Raw genomic sequence first — 12,325 nt, 5'->3', positions numbered from 1 at the left:
CCTTTTTGGATAATTGGATATGAGTTTCCCCAAACGTCATTTCCAGAATTAGGTAGAGATTCAAATTTTAACTTGGTACCAAATTTGATAGTAATTTTCTACCCAACATAATGATCAGACCTGGGCAAAAAGACTAAAGATATCCCACTACTTTGAGAAATATACCCTACATTTTCTAAAGTGTGCAGTGAGCGTCTAATTTGAGATGCGTTAAATGAGAGTGACATCAGAAGAGAGCTAACAAAAATCACATGCTTTTAACATACCTAAAGTCGGTATGTACTCCTCACTTCGAAAATGTAGGTCATGTTTACTCCATTTCCTACAAACAGCTCTGTTAGAGTGAGTGTTTCTATAATACTCAACGGTAATCTTTGCTTGAGGGCATGGATTGCCTGAGGAGCTGTGAAGGCTGTCGCCTCGCTCCTCCCGCTTTGTGCTCCCATCAGCAATGACCTAGTGAGGGTGGTAGTGGTGGTCCGTCCTGGCCCTCCCCGTGCACACCATGGCTGGACTAGGCTGCTGGCGTAGTAGCCCAGAGTTACTTACTTGTAGCTGTTTGTGTAAGAAACTGTTCTCGGGCTAATACCAATTTCTAAATGTATTCCCTCCCCACAAAAGGTTTTACTCGCAACTCAAGCAGCGTGTCACCTCATGGCTATGTGCCAAGCACCACCCCTCAGCAGACAAATTATAACTCTGTCACAACAAGCATGAATGGCTATGGGAATGCTGGAATGTCAAATTTAGGCGGTTCTCCAACCTTCCTGAATGGATCCGCTGCCAATTCTCCCTATGCCAGTGAGTATTATATGGCTTTTCTCTATTTTGCACATTTTCGTTAGAAGGAAACGGTGACTTTTCTCTGATGCTCAATATGTAGTTTCTATTTTGAGTGCTTGAAATAGAGCTTGGTCCTTTCTCTCCTCTCCAAGGCACTGACCTTTGAAGCTCTTTGAAGACATTAGTGTAGCCAGTAATGCTCTTCTCTGTTTTACTGTTGTTATTATTTGGAAGTCTCATAAGAGCTTAAAAAGAATAATGTCTGTCATGATTTGGGCTGATAGTTTCATAACTTACCTTATACTCTGTAAATAAGAAATGCTGTCCTCAACATGGCTGGAAAGCAGGGATGGCATAAGTGACTTAATGTCCATTGGAGTGGATCAAAAGTCAGTTGTCAGTACACAACTTTTTGTTGCAGTGGCTATGAAAGGAAGCTAAGGATATTTGCTGCAGGAAAAATAGGTTTTTTCCAGATGTAAAATATGAAGGGCAGAAAAGTTTACTGTAATAAGACTGGCATTTCCATAAGCTGCATGATGATGTTTCCGAGACCTCTGAGCAAATAATATGTTCATAACCTTTATAGAAATTATGAATTACTATTGGGCCTAATCTTGATTGCTTATACTCCATTTGCTTTGTAAGTAGGTATTACATTGACTTCACTGAGAGCTTAGTATTAGTCAGTAAAATGTGACAATGGCTCTTAGAGTTTGTGTTTTAGTGTCTGTACAGTGAATGCCACAAAGATGTAAGTCATACAAATCATATATTACATGGTGTAAAGAGTGTATGGTCTATAGTCCCAGTTATGGAAATATTTATGTGTAGGACTAACTTTCTGCATTTTGATATTAAAGGTTTAGTAACCTGTTTAAATATAAATACATATCTACTGGTAAGGGCCTATGAACCTCTTCTGCAGCTGCTCACACACCTCAGTAGTCCCTATTCACATGAGAAAATTAAATGAATAGGACCTGCCCAATATCTCTGACATTACTCATGTGGCACAAAGGATTCCACTGACATCTGTAGAAAGCTGCTAGCAGAATCAGGCCAGAAGGTCTTGCCATATAAATAGGTTAATAGGCTGAGACCCTAGCATGGACACGACAAACAGACTGCTGAACATACTAAGGTTTACACAGCAAATCTTAAATTTACTGGTGTAACAGCAGTAATGAATTATTTTGAATTGCATTGCTAGAGTTCAGAATTAAAAAGGGGATAGTAACACTGATTTAAAAAATTACCTCCAAGGCTTCTTAGCTGCTGCAAATTTAGAAGAAAATGTTTACCCACATAACTAGTACTTATAACCTGGGAATTGCTAACCAGTTATTATTTTTGTACTCTAATAATAATGTAACAAGTAATGTTACAAAGTACCTTACTTATTAAGTTGAATTTACTGTCATAGAATCTGCGCACTCTGAATTCATAATATAACATGATTGATGAGACATCTCGTTTTGGAAGCAGATGCCAGTAATGCAGTTAAAATACTCTAGCAGTGTATTATTTCATATTTATGAACGAAGTCCTCTTTAGAATAGCACTTCGCTTCCCAGTCCTGGTTCTCTATTCTAGTTATATTTTGGGAGGTTTTCTTGGTAGATCTGTCATTCTGCTAATGCCTAATCCATTGAATCAGAAAATGCTTCAATCATGACCTGAAAATTAAAAGGTGGCATTCTTAATTAAATCAATAAACTAATTGCTGTATAGTAGCAATTCAATTTAGGTGCTTTGATTGCTCTCCCTTAGCAAGTACTTCCAGACATAGAGTGACTTCAGACTAAGATTGTATCTGTCAGACTGTGAAACTTTGAACATTTAATTTCCATTAATTGATTTCCTCAGTGTTAACAAATACGATATCAGATTCTCAAATAAGAACTTAAATAGGGTGATTTTTATCTACATAAATGCAGATAAAAATAATAATTCAAAGCCCAGATGATAGGAATTTTACTCTATAATATGTTATTACTCATAGCCCCCTCGTGTGTATAAGCAGTTTCTAAACAGGAGGAAGAATGAAAACATGGGATCTTACTGTTGGTCCTTTCCTTTTTTTTTGTTGGATAAGAGGGGAAACTGTCAATGCTGTCTCAATATAAAAGTAGTTGGCTTTATTTTCATGAAAACAAACTCACTTAAATCCTTAATGATAAATACATGAACCAAAGATATTTACCCCACTATATAGTAAAATATCGGTTTAAGGATATATGTATTTAAAAACCGAACCTCCTAGATAGCAGGTTTGCATTTTGGACACTCAGTTCCATCCCCCCAAAAAAAGGAGAGCCTTATGTCTACACTTATTTAGAAAAACTGAAGACTCTTATTTTATTCAGTCTTGTAGTTAAAGCCAGATCTTCATTTGATGTAAACCAGAATGGCTTCATTGCTTAGCTATTCCAGCTGAGATTCCAGTCGATGGCTCTGAATGAGAATGTTGTATTGACTGTATTCAGACAGTGGTCGTAGATCCTCTGGGAGAATTATTTGTCTTGACCATTACAAAACAGACTTTCATTTTCAAAATTCTCCATCTTGGGTGAGATATGAAATGCCAACTCCATTCCTGTGCATAAATAAAATGGTCACCTGAGAAATATGACTTTTTTTCATGTCACTGAGAATTCCTGGGAAGTCCCTATAGCAGAAAGTTTCCCAAAGCTGATGGGTACAGGGAAGCTGGAGACTGACTTGGTACTGGTAGTTATAACACTAGTAGTTATGTGGCCATTGTGAGAAAGGTTTAGTGGTTTCTTCCATTGGGAGATAAAAGAAAAGCATGATTTCTGTCAGTTATCCACACATTTTTTTGTGCAACAGACACTGAAAACGCGAGTGCCAGGAGACCAAAGGAGTAAAAAACTGTCAGAGCAGCTATCTCACTGGTTGCTTCATGCTGGACAGCCTCCAAGTATACATATATATGTGTGTGTGTATATACATTCATAGCTTTTGGAACAACTCCTTTTAAACCCTAGCTCTTGCAGGGTTTGAGAGAGGAAAGAAACCCAACCATTTTTGCTGACTTCTGACAAGCGGGTTGACTGGGTCACCACTAAGACCTCTCTACCTTCTGCAAGTTTGCTTGAAATCCCGTAGGTCTTTCTGGAGCCATCTTGCTACAAGGAAAGCAGGGCTTAAAATGCTGGGTTTGGAGGCCAGTTAAAAACTCAAACCTTTCCAAGTTAAAAATCCCAAATCTAGATTTGTACTTTAACCACTCTCCTTGCCCATCAGTTTTGTAACCCCTGAGTTACCCACACAGTCTGGATTCCCTCTTATCCACCTACACAAAACCATTACAAATTCGGACAGTGGCTAATGCCAATCACTAGAAAAGTTTGATACGGGATGGCAGGACAGGGTTGTTGTAAGAATAAAGAGTTGCAGTGACAGAGAATTAAGGGAGTGTTTAAGAGCTCCTAGAATTATTGTTCCTGAACACCTGCAAAACAAAACAAAACAAAACAACAAGTGGGTTTCTTGTAGTGATTGATCACACTTTGTGAACAACCAGAAATCTAACTGCAGTAAAGGCCTTGGCCATTTGAAATTAGACCCAGTGCATCCAAGAAGCAGAATGCTCTTGTTTCTGCAGCCTGCTGATTATCTAATTCTAAGGAATGCCTTTTGGGGGGTCTTTTTTTCCTCTAGTTGTGCCATCAAGTCCGACAATGGCCTCCTCCACTAGCCTCCCCTCAAACTGTAGCAGTTCCTCTGGGATTTTCTCCTTCTCACCAGCCAACATGGTCTCAGCGGTGAAACAGAAGAGTGCTTTTGCGCCTGTTGTGAGACCGCAAACTTCTCCTCCTCCCACCTGCACCAGCACCAATGGCAATAGCCTGCAAGGTAGGTGAAACCAAGTCTGGAGCATAGATGGCTGCTCTCAAAACCGTGAGTTCCCGGCGCCTTGCAAGGCTCTAAGCGACACTGAGTTGTCAAAGGGGATAGAAGACAATGGGGGATCTCTGGTGGTCTCTGTCCTAAAGTTTTCTCCTGTAAAGAGTAACTGGACTTCACCACCAGCCCACCTAGTACCATGCAGGTGTTTGGCAACCACCCTATCTCTAACTCGACTAATACTGCTGAATTGAGAGGCTGTGTCTTTTAAAGCACAGACCTACTGTTATGATAAAAACAAATAATATTTCAGCTTACTAATACCATCCTTTTTCTTTCTTTCCTCTCTTATTCCCTGTTGTCGTCCTTTATCAGACCAGTCTTTTGTGGACTCTAGCAAGTACTCCACTGCAGGGTCTCTCCAGGGGCTGGCCTTCTCCTGAAGTACGTCACTCAATCTTCCCTTCCTTTTTTTCCTTTGTCATAGTACGCTTGTGCAGAAATCCTACTGAGAGCAAATAGACCATTACAGAGCTTGGCACAAACCTTTGCCTTTCATAAATAGAAGACACATTACAAACTAACAGCAGCATTTTCCAGTTTAACTCGTACCGGGGCAAACATTAGTTTCCACTGATTAATGTACTTCCGTGCCAATTAATTCCATAAATGGTGCAGGGCCTTTTTGAAAGCCTCTTCAACTGTTGGTATCAAGGGGCTGCTCCTTTTCTGCATCCCTTCCCCTCTCATTGCCAAGTATTCCAGCATTAGCACCTAAATACGTTTTGAAGCATTGACGCAAGCCGAGGGAGTGACAGACAAAAGCTTGTCAAACGGAGGATGCTGCAAAGACCAGCACTGCCCATTTCATTGTTTGGTTCAGCCCGTTTTACAACACTGTGCCTAAACCTTCCTGTGTAATTACCTCACTATGCATTAGTGTGCTGAGAGAGACATTTTCATGCTCGCTTAGACCGAGGAGTTTCCATAAGCAGATGCAGCCAGCTGCCTCCAACTGTGCCAGAGGTGGGAAAGATTTTGCGGTATGCTTTGTGCTTCCCCAGACCTAAGGTCTGTTTTCCTTTCCACGTGCCTGTGCAAATTATCCAAAGAGCATCGAGCAGGGAATAAAATCCTTCATTTTTAAAGCCGTGTTCAAAAGGAGCTGTGCAGAATGGGGGGAGAATAGTTCCACAGATTCCACAAGTCACTCTGTGGTCTCTGGAAAGAGAAACGCCGGGCTTGCAGGCATAATGCTGATAGCACCATTAACAGCCAAAAAAATCTATATGCAGGCAGAGTGGAAGGAATTCATTCATAAAAGCTGGGATCTATTGTGACTGAAGGAAAGCATTGTCCTCGGTCCATTTTACACTGGTGAATTGGGAGGAGGAATCCTTGCAGATGTACACACACGCACACAGAAATTGTGAAAATACTGGGAACGTATAAGCAGAACTTGGATACATACAGTCAGGACTTTGTTATAAATACAGACTGCGTCAGGAATAAAACACAATAAAATTTTCAGATGAGCTGTAGTGTTTAGGAGATTAATTTTTGTGCGTTTTAAAAATTTGGCACTGCCAGTATGCTACAAATTTTAAAGGCAACAGCTAAAAATGTTTCACCTCCGTATTAAAAAATAAAAAAGGAGCTAAGAGTTGACTGCTAGAAGCTTTTGAACATGTTAATATTTTTTTCTTCTCTTCACCTTGTCCCAACCTGCTGTTGCAGGTAGAGAGAAAAAGCGAGTAACAGGAGAAAGCTTTTTCAGATACTGTTTTTCCTTTCACAAGACACGGAATTCCCAGAATCCACGTATTCGGTTATGAAAAGCAATTATGGAATGAGCTGAGAGCACTGGCTGCGACTGGGGCTTGCTGATTGCCTCCTCATTATGTCACATCCAGATCTCTAATGCCCAGAAACCACACAGATCTGAGTGTTTCCCCTAATTTTTAGTTAGCAATTCATTTTTCGTAATAGGAGTGAGACACCAAGAGATGTTCATTTCTAGGTCATCACTGAACTTCTTGGTGAGTTAAAGACACACAGCCTTAAGTCCCATGCCTTCTGACACCACCTGAGGCTTGTAATAATCACTCAGAAATGCACTGCCTGTTGTGCCTTATTGCTTAAATAAACCACCATGTATAAGGAGGCTGTCTTATCTCTCTTGGGCTTCTGGATACATCAGAAAGCAATCAAGCTTTCCTTACGTAGCTTAGATATCAGCAGAACTTGCTAAAACAACAGCTAGGCTTATCTGTTGTTTTCTTTGCCGTGCAATTTTATAAAACTCAAAATACATTATTTCTGTAATTTGCTAGCAGCAAATACAAATTAGTATATGATAGAAGAAATAATGCCCATTGGTGGGAGTTTTTCTACTCTCTGCCCTCCCTTTTTGGAACTGATATGATCTCATACCTACACTGTTTCCCACTGATATCTCTGTTTTCAGGATCAATAACATGCTACAGCTGAGAGAATTTGCATGACTAGATGTAGCACTTATGGAATAAAAGTAGAGTGATATAAATGAAGTCTTGGAAAGAATGGAAATATCAAAGCTTTTAGGCAGAAAAGATATCATTTTGCCATTTGCCTTGTAATTTAATTCAGAATTTCAGAGCTCTTCAAAAACAATGATGCTTTGAAAAAATAAGCAAAGATCTGCATCTGTACCATTTGTTTCCAATGGCAAAAGGTGCATGGCTGATACGTAACTACAGGGAAATGTCTAAGCCATGAAGGGAGGAGTTGCAATTATGTCACCTTTGTTTGGGCTCTTACCCAGGGTAGACAGCTGTGCTGTCCCAAGGGAGACAATTCTTGGCCATTTCTTGTTGAAATCGATTTGGTTTTGATGAATCTTTTAGCTTGAGAATTTTTTGTTGGAATAATATTTTGACATTTTCTGAAGTGTAGGTATTTTTTCTAAAGCAAAACAACACCTTGTTTTAAAGTTTCACTAAATTTAGAATTTAGAAGGGGCTGAAAAGGACAAAAAAGGTTAAAGTAGAATGCACAGAGGATTAATTATCCATCTGACTCTGCTCAGTTGCACTCATCACATATAGGAAGACTCTACCCATTCCCATCTGCTCAACTCCTTGCTTATCTGAGCAGTAAAGGAGGGAGCACTGTTGTCAGTATTGCTTTTCTCTGCGCTGTAACATACGGTGCTGACATCCAAGCACTGCAGTCCCACCCCTATATGCTGCTAAACAACTGCCATCCAGAAATCTCTAAGTGCTTTACTAATAGGGATAAAAATTGTTATCCTCGGGTAAGAAATAGAAACAAATCACATTGCTTGATGTAATACAATGAGCTAGAAGGAGAACTGGGACAAAACCTGGGTCTCAGGTCTATGCCCTCGTGAGTCTTTCATATGTTCAGATAGGGAAAATTACGCTCTCACCCTTAGCTGTAGGTGGCTGCCTTGCAGGGCTGTCACAGCAGAATTACAGTCTGGTTGACTGTATCCATCGCTGTCAATACCTATTTTATTGATGCCATAGAGGTCCGTGGTTCAGGGTCCATACTGTGGCCCACACTCTAAGGATCCCAAGAGCAGAGAGCAACCACAACAGTGAGAGCATCACTTGGCTTGGGTTTCCTTCATTTTTAGTCACATGAACCGAAGGGACAGCTCAGTTGTGAGGATTCAGAACTTGTTATTTGAGACACTACTGAAATACAACCCTTTGAGATTTTTTTTCAACAAAGCTGCTGTTGTTTCACCCAGTGTTGCTTAAATCAACAAGGATTCTAAAAAAAAGGCAATACTGAATTCATCCTGTGATTTGAGATGAAGGAGACAGCATAGCTATGGAGATAATATGAAAATGCGTCCTCAGATTATCTCCATTGTAGAGCCAAAAAAAGCCCATGACAGGAAATACCTCAGCAAGGAACATCTAAGTCACGGTGGTGTCCTCTATGCTACGCTCTTGAATGTCTTTCTGTAGGGCTTAAAGCAACTCAAGTCACCTCTCTATCACTTTTATCCTCATTCTCAGCTCCTTGAAGAGCCCTTATGTGGAGCAGAAACAATCAGTACAGTGATTCCACATAAAAATATTGCTGAATGATAAATTCCAAGAATCAAAATGCTGCTGTATAGTTGCAACATGTCACCTCTGAGGATGGCCTGTTGCAAACATGTGGATGTGTTTTGCATTCTTGCCTTCTCCTCTCATTTTATTTCATTTAATCAGTGCAGTTTACTCGAGCTGTTCTCCCCTTGCTGATTAGACTTGTAATTCTTGCACATATGGTGGTGTTTGTGGAGAAAACATTTCCCTCCTCTCCCCCTCTAACCCCAAATCTGTGAGTCTTTTACTTTGGCTCTGTTCTTATCAAATAATTGCAGCTGTAATTAAAGCACAATGAATCAGCACCAGTCACAGGGTTGAGTTCTTCCTTAAGAAATTACATGTCCAGATGTCTGAGATGGCAGGCAGTTCTAGCATTTAAATAATGTGCTCACAAAGTGCTGCCGACCTGAAGGCGAATCTGTTTTCTATTTTTTGGCAAATAACCATACAACTAGTATTTTAAAGATGCATTGTTGTTACAGTTTTCATCATAAGCTTGCATGACTACCTCCTGTAATGATGTGCTTGCTCAGAGTATATCACTTGGACACTTGATATGTCTGATCTGCATGGAGTCCTTGGTAAACAGAGGGAGACCAAGCTGGAGGCCAAGCTAGGTGGAAGACTGTACCTGTTGACTTTTAAAGAATGTCTCCTATTCAAGAGAGGTGGTGGCTTCATAGAAAATGATGTTAGGAAGCATAATAAAGAAATACTGATGATACAGCTTAGCCAACAAAAAAGAAGACATTCTAAATTAACATTAACGTACGACTCACTCAATGTAGTTGGTGATGTCTGCTACAAGTGTAATAAAACCATGAGATGCCAGTCTGCAAAACCACCAGTTAAGGACATATTTCAATTTGAAAATTGGATTTGAGAGTTCAAGTCCTTTTCTGAGCACCTGGAAATGCATACATAAGTCCCAGGGCTGAACACTGAACTTGGAAAAGAAAACTGGCATAGGAGAATGAACCACTGTTAGTGTGCCTAATGCAGCTAACACCCTACCAGGTCTGTAATATTGCTGGCCGATGGGACTCCAGCCATTTTCTTATATGTGGAGCAAGTATCTGCTTTGCTTTTAAAAGAGTAATAGAATGTGTGGCAATGGCTGGGTCAGGTTTAAGCCTCCTGAGCATTTTGAGATTTTGAAACTAAAATCAGAAAATTAAGTTGGGGTCTGATTCTGATATCGGGGAAGTACACTTTTTCTGCACGAAAATCACTAATTTCAGCAGAGTCACTTGCAATTTAAACCACTTTCCGATCAGAATGAGGCTTCCCATGATTACTGTGTACATAGCTGTCTCTACTGGATGATACTTATATATAAATTTAATTCACAATACGGCTGACTGCGTTGCTAGTAAATGTTTAAAAGCTCTGAGGATTTTAAAAGTTGCTTGATAATGCACAAAAGTAACTTTTTTCCGCCCTCTCTCTCTCCCCCCCTCCCCTCCCCTTTCCTTCTGACAGCTATATCTGGCATGATTGTTCCCCCCATGTGAAAGAATTGCCTTGAAGAATTTTATTAATGAAGAGGTTGAATTCTGCTTCAGAGAGAATCTGATACAAGTCCCAGAGTGGAACTTTTTACTCAGGCCTTTTTAAAAATAAAAAAGAAATAAAGAAGAATCTTACAATAACTGCGGATTTTTAAACAAAACAAAAATCACCATCCTTGCAAATACTGAAATTAACAATCTACACTTGCAAGGTGTTGATTCAAGTTGTCCATCCCAAATACCTGGGAGATATATTTATTGTATGTTGGTAAAAAAAATCCACTTTTTTTTTTTTTGCGGGGGTGGGGGCTTGCTTTTTTTCCTTCTGTTTTTTGTGTTTTTTTAAGGCTTGATTTAACTCAACACCATTTGTCTTTTATAAATCATACAATTACACAAGGGACACTAGAGATGGAACTCCACATTTTTAATTTATGATTTTTTTTTTTTTAAAGCTGTGTAAAGAAAAATGAAGTGGTGTCATTTACATACAAGTCTGTATGGGACAGAATAGAAGTGCCAGTTAGTTTTTCGTAGAAGAATTATGGCCATTTAATTAAGGGTCGGCTCATACAGGTTGCTTATCCAGTGGTGACTAGCTAATATGATGCATTTTTAATGTTCTAATTAAATAGATATCACTCCACAGAAAGCCGATATTTTTGGATGGCAAGAGCGGGATGAGGGGTGGGATTAGTAACCTCTGTCTTTAATATCAGGCTAAATAATTGTGTAAATAATACAACAAGAAAAGTTGGTGAAAGCAAAGGTAAGGGTGCAAATAACATTTTCTCTTGAACTGAAAATCCAGTGCCTCTAGATATAATGCTAAAACTGCAGAATTAGATTAGCATGGCTCTCTCTTTAGCTTATGTATCAGACTCTTTCCAAATGAGTGGCCTTCTTGAAGTGTAGTGTCATCTGAGCTGTGCGTAAAATGCCATTTGGGTTTTGCATAGTCTAACAGCACAGAGTGCGGCCATCACGCGTGGGGTGTTTTCGGCGTAGCCCCTCTCCCCTTGATCTGTTTGGTTTTATGGGGCAGAATGAGAACAGACTCGTCTGCGCTTCTGCATCCTCACAATCTAAAAGCACACGTTTTCGTCAGCCTCCCACTAGGATTGTTCCTGTATCAGTCGACCTTCTCAGTTTGTATCATAATATATTAAGCAACAGGTAACTGCTTTTGAATAGTAAATGGAAACATGAGTTTGGGGGGTGGGGGGTGGGGCTGTTAGGAATATTTCAAATCAAAACCATAGCTTCTGTTTTACAAAAATTTTGCTATCATTATCTGGGAAGTGTTCTTAAAAACTATTAGTCAAAGAGGCAGCAAAGCTCTGAAGATGCATTACCTGATATTTTTTCTTTGCTGTTGTGTTTTGTATGTAGTTATAAATACTGTAGATTTTTTGTGATTTTTTGCCAAAGTTGTTGTTCTATTTATACATTTTAATGTCTTAAGACAGTTTTTCAATATCACAAAAAAAGAATTTTACTGCATATTTTGCAAAAAGAGCTCACTACCTTTAGCTTGCACATACTTGCAAAATTAATTAAAGAAAAAAAAAGCTTTTTGTTTCTGTTCTTTGTTTGTTTGTTTTAAAGGGGATTTTGTAAAATATCCATATAAATAATGTATTTATCTTTGGAATTTGTACATTGCTTTTTGTCCCCTACCAATTTTATTTTATTGTGTATGTTTGCTATGTGAAAAGTGCTGATTTGTTTGGTCATTCACCGTTGTATTAGCTGTTTAAATGTGATTTTAAAACATTTCATTTATAGGTTTTTTTTAGTATTGTTTAAAACCATGCTTCCATTTTTTTTTATTTCCACCCAAAAGCCATTGTCTATTTTTGTATTATTTGTAAGTTAAGAAGTTTTTTCCAATATATGGCAAAAAGTAGCATATTATTCTTGTAGCATTTAGTTATGTAGATTTTAAAAAAAATGTATCCTTTGCTTTTGAGGCTTAACAAAAACTAATGCTGTTTTACTCTATTAATATGCATGGGATTTCTCCTCTTTGGAGTGACGCATTTTTGT

General features: G+C 39.0%; 1 protein-coding gene across 1 annotated transcript in view; it reads left to right on the top strand.

The window, feature by feature from the left end:
- The window catches only part of EBF1 (early B-cell factor 1), a gene marked incomplete at its 5' end in the record, with an annotated part of 72,427 nt that extends 62,148 nt beyond the window's left edge, over positions 1-10,279 (top strand). The window contains 3 exons of the mRNA XM_009578768.1: positions 622-801; positions 4,471-4,665; positions 10,248-10,279. Coding sequence (XP_009577063.1) covers positions 622-801; positions 4,471-4,665; positions 10,248-10,279 — 407 coding nt within the window. The remainder of the gene's footprint in view (positions 1-621; positions 802-4,470; positions 4,666-10,247) is intronic.
- Positions 10,280-12,325: the final 2,046 nt, after the last annotated feature.

The sequence above is a fragment of the Fulmarus glacialis genome, unplaced genomic scaffold (assembly GCF_000690835.1).
Source record: "Fulmarus glacialis isolate BGI_N327 unplaced genomic scaffold, ASM69083v1 scaffold16300, whole genome shotgun sequence".
NCBI lineage: Eukaryota > Metazoa > Chordata > Aves > Procellariiformes > Procellariidae > Fulmarus > Fulmarus glacialis.
This window is presented reverse-complemented; position numbering and strand designations above follow the sequence as displayed.